This window comes from Molossus molossus, unplaced genomic scaffold (genome assembly GCF_014108415.1).
Source record: "Molossus molossus isolate mMolMol1 unplaced genomic scaffold, mMolMol1.p scaffold_m16_p_2, whole genome shotgun sequence".
Lineage (NCBI taxonomy): Eukaryota > Metazoa > Chordata > Mammalia > Chiroptera > Molossidae > Molossus > Molossus molossus.
In genome coordinates this window covers 63,360,654-63,385,404 of record NW_023425355.1, presented here as the reverse complement: position 1 = coordinate 63,385,404, position 24,751 = coordinate 63,360,654, and the positions used below count along the sequence as shown (strand labels likewise).

The 24,751-nt window shown below is 39.9% G+C and overlaps 1 protein-coding gene and 1 pseudogene across 5 annotated transcripts in view; one reads left to right on the top strand and one right to left on the bottom strand.

Annotated features, from left to right (window-relative positions):
* Nucleotides 1–1,452: 1,452 nt before the first annotated feature.
* The window catches only part of AIFM1 (apoptosis inducing factor mitochondria associated 1), a 48,679-nt gene continuing 25,380 nt past the window's right edge, over nt 1,453–24,751 (top strand). Inside the window, exons 1-6 of one of the 5 annotated variants that reach the window (XM_036271053.1) lie at nt 1,453–1,744; nt 10,843–10,973; nt 14,854–14,953; nt 15,880–16,004; nt 16,134–16,264; nt 18,154–18,244. In XM_036271053.1, coding sequence (XP_036126946.1) covers nt 1,639–1,744; nt 10,843–10,973; nt 14,854–14,953; nt 15,880–16,004; nt 16,134–16,264; nt 18,154–18,244 — 684 coding nt within the window. In that variant the 5' untranslated portion in view covers nt 1,453–1,638. The other 4 variants (XM_036271052.1, XM_036271054.1, XM_036271055.1 and 1 more) reach the window with 4 other exon arrangements.
* Nucleotides 22,577–23,459, bottom strand: LOC118635996 (annotated as a pseudogene).

Here is a 24,751-nt window from a genome sequence, read left to right as displayed (position 1 = left end):
GATTGGTAGATGAGGAAAGTGAGGCATAGTTAAGTGACATGCCCAAGTGGCAGAGCCAGGATTCAATCTGGGGCAGACTGGATCCAAAGTTAACGGTGTGTAACCACTAAAAATGTTACATTTGGTCCCAATGTAGTCACCATCTGAAATATCTTTCCTCCTCCACTATTTGAATTTTACTACTCATCCTTTAAGACAAGCTCAAATAATACTTCTTGCCTGAAGTCCTTCCTTAGCTATTCCATCCCATACTCTTTTCTCTTACACTGGCACTACATCACACATTATTTTTTTAAATGACCAGTACAGCCCTGGCCAGTTTGGCTCAGCAGTTAGAGTGTTAGCCCGATTCCCAGCCCCAGTCAGGGTCGTGCAAGAGGCAACCAATCAATGTGTCTCTCTCACGTTGTTTCTCTCTCTCTCCCTCTCTCCCTCCCTTCCACTCTCTCTAAAAATCAGTGGAAAGATATCCTTGGGTGAGGATTAATAAAAAAAAAAAAAAATGACCAGTATATATCATCTCTCCCACTAGAAAGTGACCACTTCCTATACTTTTCATAAACTCCTAGAGCCCCCTTCATAGTATAAGCCAAGTGGCAAGTGCTCAATAAATACTTGTTCAATGAGTATGTAACCCAAAACTTTGAGAAAAGTCATATGTTATGTTTTTCATACAGCCAAAATTGTATTTTCAATTTAGGTTACATTTGGTAGAGTCAAAACACCTATTTATACTCAGCCCCCCACTCCACCCGGCACCGAATACTCCAACTCTAACTGCTCTTTAGGGATGCTCTTACAGAAAGTCTCTGAAGCGGGAATGCTTTTTGCCAGTACCCTTCATTCAGGCACCGAAGACTAATAGCAGGGGACTATCCGCAGCACCTGATACAGCATCTAGGAATCAGAATTGCACAATATAAAAGCGATACAGTGAAAGAGAGCGCAGAATGAATACTTGCCCAGGGAGGAGGGGTTGGATGGGAAAGTGCCAGCAATTTGTACAAGCTGTAAATCCAGTCTGAAACTGGGAAGCCGGGAGCTCCAGTTCAGACCTATAGTAAGACTGGAAGTGGAGTCAAGCCAGAGAATCCGGAAGGCTTAGTATCTAGTAGCTCATGGTCTAAAACAAAAGAACAAAATTCGGTTCGGGGGGGGGGGGGGTGGTGGTCACGCTTTGTGAGCTGCTCTTAACCGTTTCCTCCATCAACACAGCGGCAGCACCGGCCACGACAGCCAGGCAAAGCGGCCCCTCTGGTCCCACCTTGGAGAGCCTTCTGAACTGGCTCCGCTGAACGCACTGCCACCATCCCGCGGAAACTTACTAGCGAGTCAAATCCGGACTTTGCAAGCGTGTGGGCAGCTAGGTGCATGCGCAAATCTTCTCCCTGTGCAGGCCAATCACAATGTGGCGCTGAGTACTACGCCTGCGCAGTAGAACTCGGGTCGCACTTCCCTTTCCCCTGGTTCTAGCCGGCCTGCTGAACTATCCAATGCCCACCCGGAGCTGGGAGGAGGAGCCTGCGTGGAGTGCGTGTGTAGGGAGCGGAAGAGGGGAGTGGGCCGGGGCCCACGGTGTTTGACCCATCGGTGCGTGAGAAGAAAGGAAGGAGAAGGTCCAGAGTAGCGGTTGCCAAAATGTTCCGGTGTGGAAGCCTGGCAGTGGGTGCTTTGAAGCTGAAGCTGGCGCCCTTGGTGCGGACAGTGTGCGTCCAAGGCCCGAGGCAGAGGAACCGGCTTCCAGGTGACTGATCCATCCCAGGCAACCCCCACCTCGATAAACCAAAGGCCTGGGCTGCTTAGGCTCCCAGTGCCTCACAGCTCTCCCCCCACCCTGGGAAAAAAAGCTTAACACGCTCACAGTCTCGTGAATTCCGATTTGGCGGGATCCAAATCATGAGTTTTGCAAGCTGCCGACCTGACCTTCAAGGGAATTGAACTCAGTAGTTGGCTTGAGGCCTTTGCAGTTCATTGATAACAGAACAGCTGGATGTCTAGTGTTGTTGTCCAATGCTACCTCCCAGCCACCCCTCATCCGCCTTTTTAGAGCAATGAGGTCAAGTAGACTTTGTCATTTACCGATTGTAAGCCTTGAAACAGAACATTTAAACACCACGCCTTAGTTCCTTTTATAAATTAGGGTATTAACTGCTCTGCCTTCCAAATCTCAGATGAGATCGGTAGATTTGAGTGCCCTGTGAAACAGAAACAGTGCATTGCAAGTAAGGAGTGAGTTGTACGCCAGACACCAGAAGAGTTGACCCAGAATTAATTTGAAGTTCCCGGTCAGTTCATGGTGGTTTTTAATGCTTCAAAGAAAGTTTGCAGAATGCATTGTGTGTGCCCTCCATGAAGTTGTTTCATCAAATTTTATAGCTGGAAGGGATTCTGTGGTAAAGTTCAACCCACTCATTTTATAGGTAATAAACCGAGGCACAGAGAGGTGAAATTTTCTTGCCCAAGGTCATGTACCTAATTAATAGTTAAAGCAAAGGATAATTTGCCAGTCGCTAGGCCCCTAATCCCCTTCCCTCAGCTACACACTGCTCTTGAGCCCATTGTGCAATAGATATCTCTGAATTTATCTGAGCATGGCTTGTTCCTGCTCGTTTTCAACCAGCACAATTTCATGGGGGTAAGGAATTAACCACCTCTAGGAGGTGCGGGTTAATTAATTTGTAATTAGTAATATTTGAATGACCATCCGAGGACACTCACATTTTCAATGTCAGAAATTATCCTCGAGACCCTTCCAATGTGAAACTGCCTTCTGGGTGATTTAAAAAATAAAAAGTGGAAAATGTTTCCCTTATATTCTTATCTTTGGAAATGAGCATTTGAAAAATGTTTCCTGTTGCTATGTTTCAAGACAATGTTTCCTGCCCTGGCCCGTTTGGCTCAGCGGTTGAGCATCAGCCTGCGGAACAGTGAGTCTCGGGTTTGATACTGGCCAAGGGCATGTACCTCAGTTGCGTTTCCTCCCCTGGCCTTGGTCGGGCCCTGCTGGAGGCAACCAGTCCATTGTCCCTCTCACCTCGATGTTTCTCTTTCTCCCTCCCACTCTATCTGAAGATAAATGGAAAAAAAAAAATCCTCAGGTAAGGATTAAAAAAAAAAGAAAAGAAAGAAAATGTTTTCTGATGGATGTGTATCTGAGGTATGTCCTGAGACATATTGCTCTTGGAACTTAAAAACCTCTGCCTTGGCTCTTAAACTAATTCCCTGTCTATGATGTCATCTGTATGTTTGGATTTAAGCAATGAAATGATGGTGCTCTATGCAAGTTGCACAGAGATTTTGGTAAGCTGAAGATTTTCACCCACACTGGCCTTTCACACTTTGTTTACTTATTTTGCTTAAAACGCAATCAAAATTCTGAAGTCTGACCAAAAGTTCTCAGAAATTTCATATGGATTCCCAAAGTTACATTGATTTATTAGACATTTGAAGGTGGTTGGTGACATTACTGAAAAATTAGAGACCCAAAGTGTTTTTTTCCCATTGCATAACTTTGAATGAAGGTAGTCTGCTGTCAAATATATTCTGACTTCTAGACATATCCATCCATCTCTGTATACACTTAATCTTTGTCTTTTGTCCATGCACCAGAATATAAATCATATGCCTTTAGAAATTAGTGGGACTAAGGTAACAATTTCAAAAAGAAATTATTGTCATTTAGTAAATATACCCTATTTTGTGGCTTGATTATAAATTGCTTTTAATCTGATGTCTTTTTCACATAGTCACATCTGCCATATATTTTTGCATAGGTGGGGAAGAAGCATTATTTGTTTATATGCTATTTTCCTCCTCCTTTTTTTCCTTCTTCCTCCTCAATTCTTTGCCAGGATGTTAGCAAATTTTAGGCCTACCTACCTTAAAACGATCTTGTCCACATCTGTCACCACTGTCAGGTTCATTTCCATTTTATATTGTGTTTTTCCTTAAAACCATAATTGGTACTATTTACTTACTTTGTGTGGGTGTTCTGCCTCTTTACAGAAATGATTGAAGGTAATTAATAGTCACCACTTTATGTCTGCATTCAGCAGTGAGGAGCAGATAGGTTAGGTAATAGATATTTTCTGGTTTTGTTTTGTTGGTTTTGTTGTTGTTAATCCTCACCTGAGGATATTTTACCATTGATTTTTTAGAGAGAGTGGATGGAGGGGAGAAAGAGAGAGAGAGAGGAACATCGATGTGAGAGAGACACATTGATTGGTTGCCTCCCACATGCACCCTGACCAGGGCTGGGAATTGAACTTGCAACCCAGGTACATGCCCTTGACTGGGAATTGAACCCACAACCCTTCAGTGCATGGGCCAACACTCTAACCACTGTGCAACACTGACCAGGGTGGATATTTTCTGTTCTGTAGTATTTTATTTGGTTAACAAACACTGTGCTGCCCGTGTGATCAAACTGATCACTGATCCCTGACCAAAGGGTCAAGTGTTTGAACATTTTCCTCTACTCAGAATCCTTCTCCCCTCCTTAAAAAGGAAATTGGGCCCTGGCACGAGTGGCCCAATTGATTGAATATCCTCCTATGCACCAAAGGCTTGCTGGTTCGATTCCTGGTCAGGGCACATACCCAGTTGTGGGTTCGATTCCCAGTCAGGGCATGTATGGGAGGCAACCAATTGATATTTCTCTCTCATATCGATATTTCTCTCTCTCTCTCTCTCTCTCTCTCTCTCTCTCTCTCCTCCTTCCCCCCTCCCTCCCTCCCTCCCCCTCCTTTTCTCTCTCTCTAAAAATCAATTAAAAAATCTTTAAAAAAAAGAGAGAGAGAGAGAGAGAGAGAGAGAGAGAGAGAAGGAAATCAGACTCTGTGGGCAAGGAGCCAGACTTCCTGGACACTGCCAGATGATGCTTTTTTTTTGAAGCCTAAAAGATGAGCCTTTTCCCACTCTCTGCTGAGGCAAAGCTTCCCAGAAGAAAATCTTTGGCAAGTCAGCCTTTTCTGCAACCAGTTAATATGTTATATTTTCTAACATTTTAAGGGAGTTGCCGCATATTGTCACTTTCTGCTAGATCATTCCAAAGTTGCCTGGTCTTATAAATTGAGAGCAGGGTGGATCCCAAACCTACTGAATGAGAATCTCCAGGAGAGAGGCCTGGGAATTTATATTTTAACAAGCCCCTTGATGTAATTCATCTTATCAGCCAAGTTTGGGAAATACTGTTTTTAATGAATAGTGATTCTTTTTTCCTTCTTTTCCACTGACCTAAGGATTAAAAAATCAGACTGAATGACCTTGAGTCTCTTATGATTTGTATCAAACCCATTTTCTGATATTCAGAATAGTGACAGCCATTCTCCTCTCCTAAACTATGCACTGCCTAAAGACAGGGATCATGTCCTATTTATTTTTGTGTCCTCAGCATTTTGTACAGTCTCTGGCATGTGGTAAATTCTCAGTGATTGAACCCTAGTACTATAAAGGACTTAACTTTGCAGAACAGTTTTTTGTTTTCGGGCGTTTTTTGAGTCATCTGAATCATTTTTCCTCTGGTGCCTTCTTCAGAGTGGTTCGCATTACTGTAGTTACTAGTATTCTGATTCTTCTAAAATTCCAGCGAGAGTTGATGCTAAAAGAAAAAGAGGCTGATAAAGGTAAATAGTTGTTGAATTCCCGATAAAGAGGCACCTAGCTACAGTGAACAAATCGTCTAGACTTGTCCTGTTCTGTGTTTTATCCATGTCAGAAAAATCAGTTTGACATTCAAAGATAAGACTCAAGAGCATATAGACCTCTCTATTTGAGATTCTTAGGTACCTCAGTTGTGTGGATGTATTTCTAGAAAAGGCCTTCCAGGATTATGGAAAAACGGGAGATTATGCAATCTACAGAAACAAAGTTGGTGATGATTTAGGTACTATTCTAATGCTAGTCTGTGGTATTTGAGGTTATTGATTTATTATTGAGCAACCTGAAATAAATGGGATCTGGCTAAAACTTCTTTGCAAAGAATTATTCAAAATGTTTGTTCTTTATCACTAGAATTGGGAAGAATTTCTAGTTCCTTTCTCTGTTGATTCAATAATTTTATTGAGCAAACACCTACTATCTGTTAGGTACTATTGCTCTTTGTAACATTTATCAAGAATTGAATCCTTGCACAGTATAATGAATATAGATGACAATATGGTATTTAATTATCAGACTTGCTGAAAGACTAGACCTTTTATTTTAACCACTAACCACCAAAAAGAAATGGTAATGTGACATGATAGAGGCACTAATTGTCGCTACAGTGGCAATCATTATAATATATAAATGTATCAAAAATAGAATTGAATCCTAAGTGTGAGGAAGAAAGTGCTACCTATGCATTTGTGGTCTGAAGAAAACCTAAAATAAGTAGACTGGTACAATAATGAGAAATCAAGGCGTAAGTTGGCTTTCCCACATTAGTAAGACAAGTGAAAAGGCATGTTTCAGTCATGATGTAAATATCCTACAGTTTTGAAGCTCCAGGGGTGGGGAGAGATGTAGGAGTAATATTATGAGTAAAAGAAAATTGGTGGGAAATATCAAAATCCATACAATATTTGTCACCTTTTACAAAATTAAAGTCACTTTGTAGGTATGTAAAATATTGGTTTGTTAATTATAATAGTGTATTACATTTCTTTTTGAGCAGTAGTTTAAATGTTAACTAATTTACTTTTTAAAAAATTTGTTTACTTTTATTTTTTTTTTAGATTCTTAAGTTCAGTTAACTTTATTATTTTTTCTATAATATTTTTTCTTTATTGATTTTCAGAGAGAGAGGAAGGGAGAGGGAGAGAAAGATAGAAATATCAATGAGAAAGAACATCGATTGGCCGACTCATGCATGCCCCTCACTGGGGATTGAGCCAACAATCTGGGCATGTTCCCTGACCGAGAATCAAACTAGAGATGTCTTGGTATGTGGGTCAACACTCAACCAGTGAGCCATGCAGGCCAGGCAAAATATCAGTTTACTTTTTTTTCTTTTTTTTTTTTTTATCCTCACCCGAGGACATTTTTCCATTTTTTGTTCAGGTAGTGGGAGGGAGAGAGAGGTAGAGAGAGAGAGAAAAACATCCACTTGGACACATCGAGTGGTTGCCGCATCCCATGTGACCCCACCAGGGCTGGGGATGAATCGCAACCAAGGTACGTGCCCTTGGCTGGAATCGAACCCAGGACTCATTGGTCTGTGGGCCAATGCTCTAACTGCTGAGCCAAACCAACCAGGGCAAAAAAATTTACTTTTTAATGTTCTTTGGGGGGGGGGTGCATATTGAGGCAAAAACTGTTGAACTTTCCCAAATCTACACTCTTGTTTGTGAAAAGCAAACAAAAACAGAATAAATACATTACTATTATATTTAAATAAAGTTGTTATAATTTCTGGATTTAGGATCTTTTAGAGGAATAAATGGAACTTTTGAAAACTATATGTTTTTATTGATTTCAGAGAGAGGAAGGGACAGGGAGAGAAATATAGAAACATCGATGAGAGAGAAGCATTAGTTGGCTGCCTCCTGCATACCCCCACTGGGGATCAAGGCTGCAACTCAAGCATGTGCCCTGACTGGGAATCAGACTGGTGACCTCTTGGTGCATGGGACAACGCTCAACTAACTAGCCACACTGGCTGGACAATAAATAGAACTTAAAAAAAAAACAAAACATTTTCAGTAAACAAACTTGGGGTGGGGTGAGGGACAAAACTTGTTGAAATTGAACTAAACTTTAATTCATTGAACTAACTTAACCTCATGGAACTTTTTCTACCCAGTTTCATTTGCTAAGCTCTGAGAATTGTCAGTTTCTACTTCTCATGTTTCATCATTTAGATTGAGATAAGCTTCTCCACCCTTGCACATAATTTGTTATTTCCAAATAGAAATCATTTTATTTCATATGGCAACAAAGAATTCTGAAGCAGGTAAAAAATAAGAACAGTAAAGAAAAGTATGTTTTTTTGTCCTAAGAGTGTAGATTCAGTGTTTCTCTATAATTCAGAAATCAAAATAGACTAAAAATCAAGTTTTTGTAACTTATTTGCCAATAAAACCTGACCTGCACTGGGGAGAGTCTACTTGGAATCTTTTGTTTATCCCACTCAGTGTGATTGATCATAGAAACATGAATGTGTGTGACTGTGGGTTGCTGGGTGTTACTTACAATATGGTAAATGCACTATATACTAAAGACCAAACAATTCTAAGTTCTGGAATGAACATGTTCCCAGGGATTTCAGGTAAGAGACTGCAGACCTATATTGGATGTGTTTTTACCCTTCTGTGTCCTGACATTGTGAAAGCAAGGGGGAAAGCTCCCTATTTCTGATCTCTGTAAGTACATACAGAATCTTACCACCAGTACCTATTCTGTATGTCTTTCAAAGCTTCATCAAACCAGGAACATATCTGCCTGCCTCTGGACCAGTGGTCTTAAAGTGCAGGTCTGCATCATCACCTGGAAACTTGTGAGAACTTCAAATTCATGAGCCCCATCCCAGATCTCCTGACACAGAAACTCTAGGAGTGGGTCTATCCATCTGTGTTTTTACAAACCCTCCATGGGATTCTGATGCAAGTTTTAGAATCACTATTCTAGATCAGGATTGCAAACTACAGCTCAGAGGCCAAACACGAATACTTTTGTATGACCCCTTGAGCTAAGATGGTTTTCGCATTTTTTTAAATGGCTAAAGAAAAATTTTAAATAGACTATTTGGGGACACATGGAAATAATTTAAACTTCACATTTTAGTGTCCACAAATTAAATTTTATCAGAACACAGCTATACATCCATTTATATATTGTCTGTGGCTGCTTTTGCTCAATATCAGCAGAATTGATTGTTTGCAGCAGAAACAATATGGCCCACAAAGCTGAAAATACTATCTGGTCCCTTACAGAGAAAGTGGTGAACACCTGCTTTAGGTCAGTAGTTAACACAAGGAATATCACAAGCATAGAAGGTTCTGAGACCTTCATCTGAAAATGCCAGCATCCTCCTGGGGGAAGAAATGTATGAAACTCGTACATTTCTGTGTGTGAGTCATGATCACCAGGTTATTACATAGCTGCACAGAGTCTTAGATCAACATAAACTTTGTATAATTTTGGAGGACTAAGAACCAAGTAGTTGGTGGGTACTTTAAATGATCTATTCATTCATCTCTCTGTGTTTACTTCATTTATGGTGAAGAAGTAAAAGGAAGTGTTTGATGAACTGTCCATATGTTTTTCATTATCTTTTCTGGAGGCTGTAAATTTCCTCCCTGGGCAGCATTCTTAAAAACTCTAACCACTTCGAGTGTGCATTCTAATATCTGTTGTATTTGTGTGTACAATTTTGGTAGGGTTTTTTCTTGATCATTTAATAGTCAATGTCATGCAGCCTGTGAGCAGTAAGTCCTGACTTGTACAATGCATTGACATTTAGTCATAAACATGTATTAACTATTTTATTTTTATATGTGTGTGTGTGTCTTAATAAATTGTGTTCCTTAGGCAACTTGTTCCAGCGATGGCATGTTCCTCTAGAACTCCAGATGACAAGACAAATGGCTAGCTCTGGTGCATCAGGGGGCAAAATCGATAATTCTGTGTTAGTCCTTTTTGTGAGCTTATCAACAATAGGTGCTGGTGCATATGTAAGTAGAAAAGCAGCTTGTGTAAAGAAGCTGCCAAACAGTCCCCATTAATAGACTCAATGCTACTCTGCTTTAAAACTTTTGCAACTAATTGCCCTTTCTCCTTTTGAAAAAAATTCCAGTAAGCCTTCTTTAACATGCCTACTGTCTAATATCCTATGAGGGCCAGTTTGAGAATGACTAAAATTTAATCACATTAATTATCTTTGATCTTTTCACTCGTCTTTTTATTCTTTACTTGAAAGCCACTGTGTTTTCTTAGGTTTGACCAAGTACCAAAAAATAGTACCTTTTTTCCTGGACGTGACACACTAACCTGTGAATAAGGATAAAATTCATTGCAGCTCCTTAGCACAATATTTGATTTTGGCCCATTTGTCAAATATTTTATTTTTCCTCAGCTTGGGATAGACATTAAAAACAAAAACAACAGCCTTCAATTCAAATATTAAGTGTTCCTAATAGGAAAACTATTCCTGAATCTCACCAAAGACTGAGTTATAGAAGTAGCCTTAGTATCTCCAATTTCAAAATGGAGTTTGTGTAAGGTGAGAAATACGGTTTAACTGCCATGTAGTTACAGCACAATTATATCTCCTTAAATGAACTCTGATCAGCTTAGTTGGTCACAGAGGAATTATGGTGTACTTTTTTGTTTGTTTGTTTAACTTGGCAGGGTTAACTGTGACTAAGCAGATCAGTCTAAAGTTGGATCGTGTAAGGTTGAGGGAACCAACTTAGATAACACCTACTAACATCTTTGATCGAAGGACGCTGTTTTACTGAGAGCAAATGGTTGTGCGGCCATTACAGTTTTAGTTCTTTCTACATTGGTAAGACAGTGAACTTATCTTGCTTCTTGATTACTAGATTAAAAAAAAGAGATGTGAAAATTATTTGACATTATCTAGCTCATCATTCCCTGACCTGACTTCCAAATGCACAAGAAAAGTAGATAGCTCTTGCCAGTTGTGAGTCAAATTAGAGTGAAAAGTAGGTGAGCTCTGTCAGATAATAGACTTTGAGGAAATAATGCATTCTCCTCCAATCCTGGAGCAGCATTTTTTTCTTTTTTAGCACAGGATAACCAAAAATGCATCCCTGCCTTTGTGTTGAATGTTTCTTCATTAATACTTAGTTCTTTTTCTATTTCCTTTTGTTTCTTCCTTGGCCGTATCTTTACCTACAGTTGTGCAGTGTCATCACCTAGGATCCCCTTCTAGATCACTAGCGTCTACAGGTGCTTCTGGGAAAGATGACAGCAGACTAGTATACTTCTTAATTGTAGGAGCAACAGTCACTGGGGCAGGAGTTTATTATGTAAGATGCTTACACTAAAATATATTTTTGGGGTAGGGTGGGTGAGACCATGGCACTAATGAAAACTTGATTCATTAGAATACAATAAAGTATTCACAGCATGTGCTTTCTAGGTATTTATTAAAGGGACATTGTCAGTCACAAGGGAGTCCTCAAATATTATTCTTCAAACTGCTGAAGTCCTACCAGATATATCTAAAGCCAACATTTAATAAGTATTATAAATATTCATCATTCCCCCTTTCTGTAAAATGTTTGCCAATTTCATAATTATTTTATGATGCTAAATTATATTGTGCTTTAGTGCTGCATACCTAACCAAGACAGCTTCAAAGAGTAAACATTGACTAAGCAAGTAAAGATAACTTGAACACCATCCATTTTGAATCATTTTAGGTAAAATGATGTGTTTTTTGGTAAACAACCCTACTTTTATTGAGAAAAGGCATTTTATTGAATGCTCCTGAGGAGGTCCAAAAGCTATAGAAATCCTCCCCACTCACCCTCAGCTTCTATTTCAAAATAAATTCATTTGGCAGTGTCCCTTTTGTAACTTCTAATTTGGTCAAACTAGTGGCTGAAGTGATACAAGCTAACATATTTCTGTAGATTGCTTTCTTTTTTTTTTTTTTGTAGATTGCTTTCTTAAATGCCTCTCATTTATAATTCAGATACCACCCTCTGAGTCTGAACTTTTCCATTCCCTAGACCTCTCAAATTTTCCTATCAGTTCCATCCCACTTATTCAAAAATAGATTTAAAGTGTTTGTATCTGATATGTTTGTAAAATTTAAACCTGTTAAACCTCTGGTTTATGTTGCTGTACCAGAATTGGATGGCCTCCACAGAGCTGGCCAGGCAAATCTCTTGATGCCAGGCCACAAGACCGGGCCAGTCACTGTTGCTTTCTCCTGCCTTAGAAATATCTATGAAACACCAGTGCCTCTCAAGCCATTCAGTTAAATGCCTCATTGCCCTCTGTGTTTATCCAATACTGGTAATAATAAAGCTACTATATTGGTTTCAGGTTAAATGATAAGCTTTTGTCTACCTACAGCTGTTAACTATTTCATAGTTTTATATTTGGTTTTAAATCATTTTAAATGTGACCTGAGGTGGCTTAGATTTTTCCTCTGAAATTGCTATTAGTCTAAAGAGAATTGTTAACTTGAAATCAGAGTTTAGATTTGATGAGATATGGCTATAAACTGTTTAGTGTTTGTATTAGTCTGTGTTTGTTATGGCTGCCATAACAAAATACCACAGACCAGGTAGCTTAAACAACAGAAATTTATTCTCTCACAATCTGGATGCTGAAAGTCCATGGTCAGGGTGCCAGCATGGTCAGATTCTGACGAGAGCATTCTCTCTCCTTGCTTGCAGATGGCCACCTTCTCCTGTGTACTCACATGGAGAAGAGAGAATGTGAGCTCTCTTCCCTTTCACCAGTCCTATGGGATTAGGGCCCCACCCTTATGACCTCATTTAACCCTTATCACTTCCCAAATCCTATCTCTAAATACCATCACATGGGGGATTAGGGTTTCAACATAGGAATTTGAGAGGGATACAAACATTCAGTCCACAACAGTGTTTATAACTTTCTCTCTGGTATGATGATATGTTCCTAATTTAAGTATAAATACTACTTTAGCAATTCCTGAGTTGGGAGCCCTTTACCTTCTCACCACACTTCACCCTTCCAAAATAAGGGAGCAGCACCAAGAACAAGGATGATTTTTCTGAAATGTTTGCCAGGGGTCTATACTTTAAACCAGTGGCATTTTAATTTTTTTACCACAATCCACAAGAAGAAATAAATTGTATCTTGCAACCATTATATGTATACGTAAAGCTGAAAATTTCAAAATAATACTAGCTATAATATACTCCAGTAGTTTCTAGTCTCTTCTATTTTTTTATGCTGGTCATAACCTACTAAATTGATTTTACAGCCTATTAATTACCTGTAACTTCAGTTTGATAAACACTGATTTGAACAACACTCCAGCCTAGATCGAAAACAGGAACTTGATTGATGTGTATGTGAGCATTCCTCCCTCTCTTGCTAGTGACTTTCTCTGGGACCATAAGCTCATCCCCTAATCTCAGTCCTGTTATTTGTCAGTGAGCAGAGCCAAATGGCTTTGAGAATATTTAATGAGGTTTGGTATTTGGGCCTCATGCTGTTGTTCAACTGATAGGATCATGTTGCCTCACTGAGAAAATGACCTGTTTCCTTTCAAATTCCTTTAAGTTGACTAAATGCCACCACATTCATCTGCTTTAAAAAGTTGTTTCCACTAATATTTTTTATGAATTTGTAGTTTTTCTTCATCTTACATGTATTCATAGCACTAATTAGAAATCTGTTCAGACTGAGAATACAAAAACAGTTGGGGAAAAGGTAATTTTTATTTAGTATGTCTTCAAACTTGTTTTTATATCAGAATATTTACTTAAAAGCTAAATATATAAATATATATGGCTATAAATATATGACCAAGCTCATTCTTGTCTTTTCCCCACTAAACCTCAAGATATTTCTTGGTCTGTTCTTCTCATGTGTGACATTATTAGGTGATGTGAGAGAGCCTAGCCTATTTTTGGATATCCCTCTCAATGTGAACATGACCCCAGTTTATTTCTCTGTTCCCTCATGTTGACCAGCTTAAGCAATCATTTCAGGTAAAAGTCCCATTCTTAAAAGAAATACACAGATACATATTTAGAATATGGGTAAATACCAGAGTCATATGTATTATCTGATGCCAAGATTTAAAAAACTTTCTTAATTAATGTTAACTGAATTCAATTTATTTGATGAATTTAGTGACAAATTCAAGGAATAACCATTGTCTTTTAACACCCAGTACTTAATTTTTTAACCCATCCATATCATATGTTGGAAGTTCCCAGGTTGATGAACATTAAGTGGAAGTCTTAGGGGCGAGGTTCTATTGCAGCGTGTTGCCTAATGAGCTGCTCTGTAAGGTGCTCATAGAGATATTCTTAAAGCATATTTTATTATACTTCCTCTGATTTTCTATACTTTCTCCTCTAATTAATTAATAATCTGGGATTTCAATTGACATAGGTTCACTTAAATTCCTTTCTTCTTGACCTTGTGTGTACAAAAGAGCAAAAAGTGTTGTAATTAAAAACAAGTCATTCTTGCATACTGCTTTTTAATTTTTTCCAATAAATTCTGATGCTGTATGTAAAAAAAAAAAAAACTAGTCATAATGCTAAAATACCCTTCTTCAATTTGAAAGGATAGAGAAAATAGTATATTTGAAATACCACTGGCATTTAAGCAAGGTGTTTGACCCTTAATGAATATCTGAGTGTCATGAAAGGATAGACCATCGAGGGAAAAATTACTCTATCAGACTAGGATATAGATGATCATTTTCCAGGGACAAAATCTGGACATCTACCAAGGAAATTTATGTCCTATCCTCCTACCCTAGACCATGTAGATTGGTTTCACAGCTAGTATCCAACAAAGTCCAAAATCCCTTTTATAAAGTTCAGTCCTTCCTAACACTTTACTCTTCTAGTATAAAATGTTTTTCTTATTTCTTTGTACCTTCAGAATTAAATGCAGTGTGAGGAAAATTCTTCACATAGACCCAAAGGAAATTTGAAACTGGAACAATTTCAAATTCTGCTTAACCTGCATTGTTTCTACAGCAAATGTGTGCACACTCCATATTTTTTATTTTTTAAGAAAATAATTTTGCCTTAGTGATTTTCACATAGAAGAACCTACCTCATGTAGACAAAAGCTTCTCATTTAATTGGAAGGTAATGATACTATTGGTGGTATGAACTAGCTCTGTTATGAAATAAATTTTCTCCATGTTTGGATCTACAGGTCTACACGATTTTAAAAGATGACCAAAACAGATATAATGAAAGAATTTCAGGATTAGGGCTCACGCCAGAAGAAAAACAGAAAAGGGCTACATCATTTGGTAAGTATGATTTGTGGCTCAATATATGAAGGGAAAGTTATATACAGTTTGGGTACTATGCTTTGTGGATATATTATAGACATGGTGATGCTGAGAGGTTATAAGCTTCCAGAAACTCGTATTACTCCAGGCCTGGCAGCAATTTGTTAAAGTAGTTGACTGGAATTTATGTTTGAGAATAAAATCTATGACCATGACTAGTTATTTTTCTTAAAAGGCAAGCTTGGAGAGGAAGATTATTGGAAAAGAGACGAAGGCCTTTTTTTTCAATGAGGAAGTTCTTTTGGTCTGTTTTATTACTCTTTTGAGTGTTTGGAATTTTGAGTTGTTAAAGATGTATTTGTCTTTCTAAAGCATATAGCTCTGGTCGGCACTTCCATCACACACAACTGGCTTGATTTTTCAGAGAGAAATGTCTTAATACTTTAATAAGCCCCACAACCCTGGGTGAGCGATTTACATTCCTCCTTATGCTTGAACGTTGAATAATGATCTCCAATTGACCTGCTGGGTTTTTCTCCCCTTTATTACTAACAAAAGATGAATCTGAACTTGATATTTTCCTGTTGGTCAGTAGGAAATTAATGCAAAGGACCAAAGTATATATTTATACTTCTGATAGAATTTAGAAATAGCTGAACATTTAAGCTAGGTTCTGGTTCTGGCAGACTTAATGAATGAATGACATTGGCCAAATCCTTCACTTCTGTTTGGGGTATTTTCCACTTATAAAATGAAGGGAATACTTGCTTTTTCTGTCCCATCAGGATGCTGAGAAGTTTGTTAAGATAGCTGTAGATACAGTGTTTTGCTAGCTTTATGTAAAATAAAGGACTGACACAAGTGCAGGGTGATTTTTTTTTTTAGTGACAAGGAGTCATCTGAGACTTTAAGAGAATTCACCCTGTCAGGTCTGTTGCTTACAGCTCCAGAAGGAGAGTCAGTTCCTCAAGTCAGGGTACCAAGCCATGTTCCATTCCTGCTCATCGGTGGAGGCACTGCTGCTTTTGCTGCAGCCAGGTCCATCCGGGCTCGGGATCCCGGGGCCAGGGTAAGGCACATATCGTCTTGCTTGTCACAGAGGGGTATAGTCTGCAAGCTATTAGCAAATGTGAACACTGTGGCAATCTGCCTCCTAAATGACTTAGTTCTGATAAGTATCATTATTTTGTATCTAAAGGTACTAATTGTATCTGAAGATCCTGAGCTGCCATACATGCGACCTCCTCTTTCAAAAGAACTGTGGTTTTCAGATGATCCAAATGTCACAAAGACACTGCGATTCAGACAGTGGAATGGAAAAGAGAGAAGGTGTGTTCACTTATGTAAAATGGACCTGACTAGCAACTTCGACTAAAAACAAGGAGTAGGTCAGGATTTTGCATGAACCATTGCAGTGCATAAGATGGGTGGCATGGCCGCACACTGGAGTTCACTCTGGTACGTACTTGGTACAGATTAGGGACAACAGGTTATAGCGGCAGGAGCCCTGGATTCTGTTACAAGAACCACTAACAATTGAAGGTGTAACATTAGCTTCTGAAGTACTAATGCTCCTATTTCTAGGACCTTTATGTTAGACTTCTCCAGCAATGATCAGTTTGGCCTTTGTTGTCACTTCCTTACATTTGCCTAGGCATGTCCCATAAATGCAAAAGAAAAGACACTGTTCTCTGACACTTTCTTTGACACCCTAGCAGACATTCCAAATTGCAGGGGTAGAGGAGGCATATTGTAGAGAAGGACCTCTTTATTAAAATGTTTACATGAGGGCCCAACTGGTGTGGCTCAATTCCTGGTCAGGGCACATACCCAGGTTGTGGTCTCTACACTCAGTAAAGAAAAAAATATGTGTGTGTGTGTATGTGTGTGTATATATATATATACATATATATATATATATATATATATATATACACACACATATATATATATATAAAAAAAACGTTTACGTGAGAGACAGAAATACAGGTCCAAGCCTTTTCCTTTTTTTTCTTTTAAATCCTCACCCAAGGATATTTTTTCCATTGATTTTCAGAGAGAGTGGAAGGGGTGGGGGGAGAAACATCGATGTGAGAGAGACACATCAATTGGTTGCCTCCTGCACAACCCTGACCAGGGTCAGGGATCAAACGTGCAACCCAGAATCAAACCCACGACCCTTTGGTCCAAGGGCCGATGCTCTGACTGCTGAACCAAACGTGCCAGGGCCCAAGCCTTTTCCTTTCTTTTAAAAAAATTTTTTCCCTTTATTAATTTTAGAGAGAGAGAAGGGAGAGGGAGAGAGAGAGAGAGAGAAGCATCGATTCGAGAGAACATCGATTGGCTGCCTCCTGCATGTGCCCCCCACTGGGATTGGGCCCACAACCTGGGCATGTGCCCTGACTGGGAATCGAACCGGCAACATCTTGGTGCAGGGATCGACGCTCAACCACTGAGCCACACCAGCCAGGCCCAAGCCTTTTTCTTATAAAGCATGGCTTGGATCTCTTGATTCAAGTACCATGTAATTTTGGGTCCTAATTTTTTTCTTAGTTATCCCTTTGATATTGAACTAAATTTTATAAATTGACCCTCCTTCCTCACCCCCACTACCATGTTCCTTTCTCAAGCAGAATGCATACTTCCAATTATGTTATCCATCCCTTAATTAATATCTCATAGTTACAGTCTACTGTTTGAGGCAAAAATCATCTCAAGAGCTAGACCTAGTTGTCCATCAACCAGTGCCATTCTGAACCAGTGTGACTACCAGTTCCTGGAGTACTCCTCTTGTTCTAATTTTGAAATGAACCTGAATCCAGAGCAATGTTTCTTAGCCTCGCTGTCATTGACATTTGGGGCTAGATAATTCTTTGTTGTGGGGGTGGTCTGTAGACTCGGGTGTTCAGCAGCATCTCTGGCCTCTACCTACTAAATACTAGTAGCATTTGTCCCTTCAAACTGCTATAGCCAAAAAATGTCTGCAAACATTACCAAATGTCCCAGGGGAGGGACAAAATTGCCTCCAGTTTGGAGAACCACTGATCTAAAATACCTTTGTATATGTAAGTCCCAACCAAGATTTAGTGGCCTTGGAGACTTACTTTGGAAAATGTTCCTAAAAGTTTTTAATGATGGAAACAATTTTACCAAATTTATGGGGGAACTTGATAACAGTTCCAGGTGCTTATAATATTTTCTCCCTCTTCTCTATACAGCATATATTTCCAGCCACCTTCTTTCTATGTCTCCGCTCAGGACCTGCCTCACATTGAGAATGGTGGTGTGGCTGTGCTCACTGGGAAGAAGGTGAGCTACTAGGCTACTTCCTTTGTTAGGCTCCACATATGTGCCCATGCAGGCAGTGAGTATGGTGACTTATATTCCCAGTACCATTTACATCTATCCTGCCATTGTAGTTTATCAAAGAAGGACTGAGTCATTTTAGGATTAATATTGCCAGTCTGCAGTGCTTAGTGTGTCTTCTTGGGGAAAGCACCTCAGAACCTAGAGTAGCATTCCAACTAGCCTTTCCCAGGGAGTTCACATCATTGAGGACTGTGACCCTGAAGATATTCCCTTTCCTAATTTGCTCCTCTATTTTCTCTCCTTCTTCCTATTTCTCCACACTAACATTTCTTTGGGATTATTAATGATGAGAAAATGACAAATATGTATTCAAGACAGTAAAATAATTCAGGCATAATGTCAGCATGGAAAATATTGTCAGACTTGACAAAGGTAAGCGCCTGAGTAATGGTAGCAGTTATTAGAGGGCATTTGTGGGGTATAGAGAGGGTATTGTTTTGTTGTATTATGTTTCACTTTTCTTAATGGAAGGTACTAGAGTGTATGTAAACAAATGACAGTGTTTCAGTAGAGAGGGAATGGTTATCAGGAATAAAGTCCAGCATATATGAGATCCAGAGCACAAGTGGAGGCATTGACCTGTGGTAGGGACAGGCCCACTTCTAGAAAGGCACTTTAGGCAGAGAAGATGAGCATGTTTGTGGATAAATTGGTAATGAGACATTATATATTAAGTATTCCTTATGTGTAAATAACACAAAGGCCCTTGCCCTCTAGGGGCTAATAGCATTAGACAGAAATATACACAGATAATCATAACAAATAAATGTGGAATAAGAAAGATATGCACAGTAGCCCTGGCCATGTGGTTCAGTTGTTTGGAGTGTCATCCTGTACACCAAAAGGTTGCACGTTTGATTCTCGATCAGGGCACATAACCTAGATGGTGGCAACCAATCGATGTTTCTCTCTCTCTGTCCCCCCTCCCTTAAAAATAGATAGCAACTTGTACCCCCATGTTCATAGCAGCACTATTTACAATAGCTAAGATCTGGAAACAGTCCAAGTGTCCATCAGTAGACGAATGGATAAAAAAATTGTGGTACATATACACAATGGCGCACTATGCAGCTGTAAGAAAGAAAGATCTCTTATCCTTTGAGATGACATGGAGGGACCTGGAGAGTATTATCCTAAGCAAAACAAGCCAAGCAGAGAAAGACAAATATCACATGATCTCACTTATTTGTGGAATATAATGAACATAACAGTCTGAGGAACAGGGTAGATCCAGAGACATGGAAGTAGGGTACAGACTGACAACGCTCAGAAGAGGGGGTGGGGAGGGGGAAGAGATAAACCACAGAACTTATATGCATGTGTGCATAACCGATGGACATGGACAACAAAGCTGGGGATGGGATGGGGGGATGGGGAGGAGGATGTCAATGGGGGGAAAAAGGAGAAACATCTTTAACAAAAATAAATTAATAGCCCTGGTCGGTTTGGCTCAGCAGTTAGAGCATCGACCTACGGTCCAGAGAGACCCGGGTTCAGTTCCCGCCAAGGGCATGTACCTGGGTTGCAGTTTGTCCCCGGCCCTGGTTGGTCGTGCGGGTGGCAGCCACTCGATGTGTCCCTTCACGTTGATGTTTCTCTCTCTCTCTCTGTTCCTCTCTCTCCCTCCCACTCTATCTGAACAAAAAGTGGAAAAATATCCTCAGGTGAGGATAAATAAAAAAACAAAAAACAAAAATAAATTAATAAAAAAAATCAATAGAAACATATTCTCAGGTGAGGAATTTTTTCAAAAAAGAAAGATATGCATAGTATATTGTGGAAATTAATGGGAAACGTGCTCAGTATAGTGATGGTTTCAGGGAAGGCTTCTTGGAGAAGGGAATGGGAAATCTTGTGGCATGAAGAGGCATTCACAAGATTATACTGAGGAGCATTCAAGTAAAAAGGAACAGCATGGGGAATGGTACAAGGGTATGAAAAAGTGTGTTTGGTGCAAGGAAACATAAGCAGCTAGGTACGAACAAAGCAGAAAGTACAAGTTAAAGAGTGGCAAGAGATGAAACTGAGAAGTCATGCACGGTCCTGATCCCAGAGAGCTCTGTTGTGTGAAAGAGATACAGCATTTCCCATAGACACTGGGGAGCTGTTGAGTTTTAGACAAGAATATAATACAGTAGGATTGAATTTTAAGTAATCACTCCATTGGCTGTGATTAAGATGGACTCAGGGGCCCTGGTTGGTTTGGCTCAGCAGTTAGAGCGTCGGCTCGCGGACCAGAGTCCCGGGTTCAGTTCCCGCTAAGGGCAGATACTTCGGTTGCAGTTTGTCCCCGACCCCAGTTGGGGTTGTGTGGGTGGCAACCAGTCGATGTGTTTCTCTCACATCGATGTTTCTCTCTCTCTCTCTTCCCCCATCTCTCCCTCCTGCTCTATCTGAAGATAAATGCAAAAAATGTGCTCAGGTGAAGGTAATAAAAAAAGATGGACTCGGAAACAAGACTAGAGATAGACCATTTAAGAGACTGTTGCAGGAATCCAAGTGAGAGATGATAGAGCCCAAATTAGGGCAATAGTGGTGATGATGATGATGAAGTAATCACAGTTTTAAAACACTTTATGTATATTATTTCATTTTATCCTTACAATAATCTTATGAGGTAGGTACTATTATTGTTTCTATTTTATAGAGAAAGAAATTGAGATTAAAAAGGGGTTCAATAACTTGCCCAAAATCACACAGCTAATAAGTGATAGCGACAGAATTTGAGCCCAGATCTGTCTGACTGCAGAGCTCAAGCTCTTGCCAATATCAGTGTGTAGCTTCCTGACAGCAAGATGGTGAAGAATGGGGAACAGTGGACAAATGGTTAGGAGACAAACTTGACAGGTGAGATGATTGATTGAAGGTAGAATATGAGGAAGAGAGAGGAGGCAAAGATGACTTTCTGGTTCCCAGCTTGTGTGATAGCTGTTGGGGTATCCCCAGCTGAGAGAGACATTGCAAGAAGAGCTAGTTTAAGAGAGAAATAAAATTTAGTTTTGGATTGTTAAGTATGAAGTGGAATATCTGTGGAGATGTCCTGTGTGCAGTTGAATATAAGTCTGTGACGCTCAGAGGAGGGGTCTGGGCTCAGGTAGAGATTCAAGAATTATCCACATACCTGTAGGAGTTGAAACCGTGAGAGTGGATGAAGTCTCCCAAGGAGAAGTTCTGTAGTCAGAAGAGGGGTAGGGTAAGGATGGAACCCTGGGATCCCAACATTTAGGAGGTGGCTTAAGAAGAAAAAGAGTCACTAAGGAGACTAGGAAAGAAGTTAAAGGGCAGTATGAAGAGAGCCCAGGACAGGGACCAAGGTTGGAGAGAGTTTCAAGGAGGAGGTTGCGATTCACAGTGTTACTGCAGCAAAGGAATCTGGTAAGAAAATAATTATGAAATGACCCATTTGATTTAGTGGCTCAGATATCATTGTGAAGTTAGAAAAGAGCTGATAAACTACTCTTTCAAAGGGTTTAAATGAGAAAAAGGCAATGGCAATTGGACAAATCTTGTGGAGGACCTAAAATCAAAAGTGAGACTTTTAGGATGGGTAATGGATGAAGATATAAGATGTCAGAAGAGGTAATGGAATGAGTGGGTTACTAATAGAGGAAGATTCTGGGAGAGAAAGGAAGGGATGGGGGTTAGGCACAGAAAAGACACCTCATCCCAGAAGCTGAAAGAAAGGAAGTAAGGTTTTTATTTGGGGGTTGGGAGGTGGAAATCTTATGGACAACTGAGGAAGATCACATCTAATGCCTTCATTTGTTTTTGCCATAAACTAGGATACCAAGTGGTTATGTGAGAGTGAGCAGTGTGAAGGTTGAGTAGTGTGGTTGGATTGAAGAGGGAACTTACCCAGGACAAACCAAAGGCTGCTAAAGAAGCTATTCATCCATCCAATCTCAGTGTATGTCATTGCCTCCAGAAAGCTTGATTGGGTGCACGGGTCAATGTTCATAGTGCTGTCTCTGCTGCCCTTATCAGAGTATTTCTCACTTGAGTTCTCATACTTGATTGTAGTGTTTGTTAATTTGTCTTCTTTGCTACTATACTCTGAAGGCAGGGAAGGTATATTTTCTTTCTCACCATTATATCCCCAGCACTTAGCACAGTGCCTCACACATAGTAGGTGCTTAATAAATATAACTTTTTTTATGAAGGGATATTTTACTCTTGTTTTGATTTGCATATCTGTAATAACTAATGATGTTGAACGTCTTTTAATGTACTTAGCCATTTATATTCTTTTTTTTAACAATATCAGTTATGTAATTAGGTTCTTAACACCATTTTGTGAGGATAAAGCTCATTTGTGAGAGCAAACACAGAATGGAGGTAGCCCTGGAGCTGAGGAACAGCTTTGATTTTTAGCAGAATTTGTGAGTCCACGACTTTCTGGTCAACCTTGCGCTGCTCTGTAATCTCGTATTTCTCTTTCTCTGGGTCGAAGATCTCACCCTCCTGGTGTCTGGGCTTGTGCAGCTTCTTCTTCAAGTAAGCATCAGTGAGATATTTAGGGATTTTCACACCACTGATATCTATTTTGGTGGAGGTGTCGATGACAAATTTCTGGTGTGTTCTATGCAGAGGAACTTGATTAAGGGACAGAGGTCCAGTCACAAGTAGCAAGCCACTGCTCAGGTGCTTCAGGAAAATCACCTTCTTGCCTCTGTGGTGCCCAGCGAGGATGATCAGAATGGTCCCCGGAGTGATGCTGGTCCGCAGTTTTCTCACATGCTGACTGAAAGGTTTCTTGCCATGGCTCAACTTCAGGCACATCTTCAGTAGGATGGTATCTAGGAATTTTGCAAAGTTTAACCATTCAGGTACCACCATTCTTGTCACCACCAACTGGTTTTGTGACAGTCTCAAGAACTTTCTCCTTTTTCTTTTCAATCCTTGATTTAGCTGCGGAATACTTCCTCTTGTACATGGCCATTTGGGAATCCATAGCCGACCGGGAATACCTGCCAATTCCTCTGACTAGGACAGGGTTTCGGCTGCAGTGGGGCTTCCCTTTCTTAGGCGTCTTGGCCTTGAGGTTACCCTGCTTAACCTTGCCTCCAGCACCAGCCTTCCTGGCTCCAGGTGTCTGCTCCTGAGTATCAGGTGTCTTCTCCTTAGTATCCGGCTTCTCAGGTTTTTTCCCCGTCATCTTGCAAGATGGGAAAAAAGCCCCATTTATAATCTTATATCTTCTTTAGGGAAATGTCTTTTCAAATGTTTTACCCACTTTTTAATTGGGTTGTCTTTTGGTTATTGAATGTAACAGTTCTTTTTATATTCTGGATACAAGTCCCTTGTCAAATATATGATTTGCAAATATGTTTGTCCATTCTATAGGTTGTCTCTTCATTTTATTGATGGTTACCTTTGAAGGACAAAAAGTTGTTTGTTTGTTTTTAATTAATTTTTGTTACAGATGTTTCTCCTTTTTCCCCCTAGACACCCTCCTCCCTATCCCACCCCCACCCTGCAAACATTGTTCTCTGTGTCCATTGGTTGTGCATACATGCATATAAGTTCTTTGCTTTATCTCATCCCTCTCCCCCACACTCCCTCCTCTGAAGTTTGTCAGTTTGAACCATACTCCTTTACAGTGTCTCAGGGTCTCTTTCATCAGCTATTTTTAAAAATTAATTTATTTATTTTTGCTGCAGATGTTTTTCCTTTTCTCCCCCACAGATTCCCCCCTCCCCCTCCCTCCCTGCCCTGTCCCCAGCTTTGTTGTCCATGTCCATTGTTCATGCATACATGCATATAAGTTCTGTGGTTTATCTCTCCCCCACCACCCTCTCTTCTGGAAATTGTCAGTCTGTACCCCACTTCCACGTCTCTGGGACTACCCCATTCCTCAGACTGTTATGTTCATTATATTCCACAAATAAGTGAGATCATATGGTATTTGTCTTTCTCTGATTGGCTTATTTCACTTAGCATAATACTCTCCAGGTCCCTCCATGTCATCTCAAAGGATACGAGATATTTCTTACATCTGCATAATGTTCCATTGTGTATATGTACCACAGCTTTTTTATCTACTCATCTATTGATGGACACTTGGGCTGTTTCCAGATCTTAGCAATTGTAAATAGTGCTGCTGTGAACATAGAGGTCCATATATTCTTTCTGATTGGTGTTTCAGGCTTCTTAGGATATGTTCCTAGAAGTAGGATCACTGGATCAAATGGGAGTTCAATTCTTAATTTTTTGAGGAAACACCATATTGATTTCCATCTTGGCTACACCAGTCTGCATTCCCACCAGCAGTGCACTAGAGTCCCCTTTTCTCCACACCCTCGCCAACACTTGTTGTTTGATGATTTGTTGATGGCGGCCATTCTGACAGGTGTTAGATGATACCTCATAGTTGTTTTAATTTGCATCTCTCTGATGATTAGTGACGTTGAACATTTTTTCATATGTCTCTTGGCCATTTGTATGTCC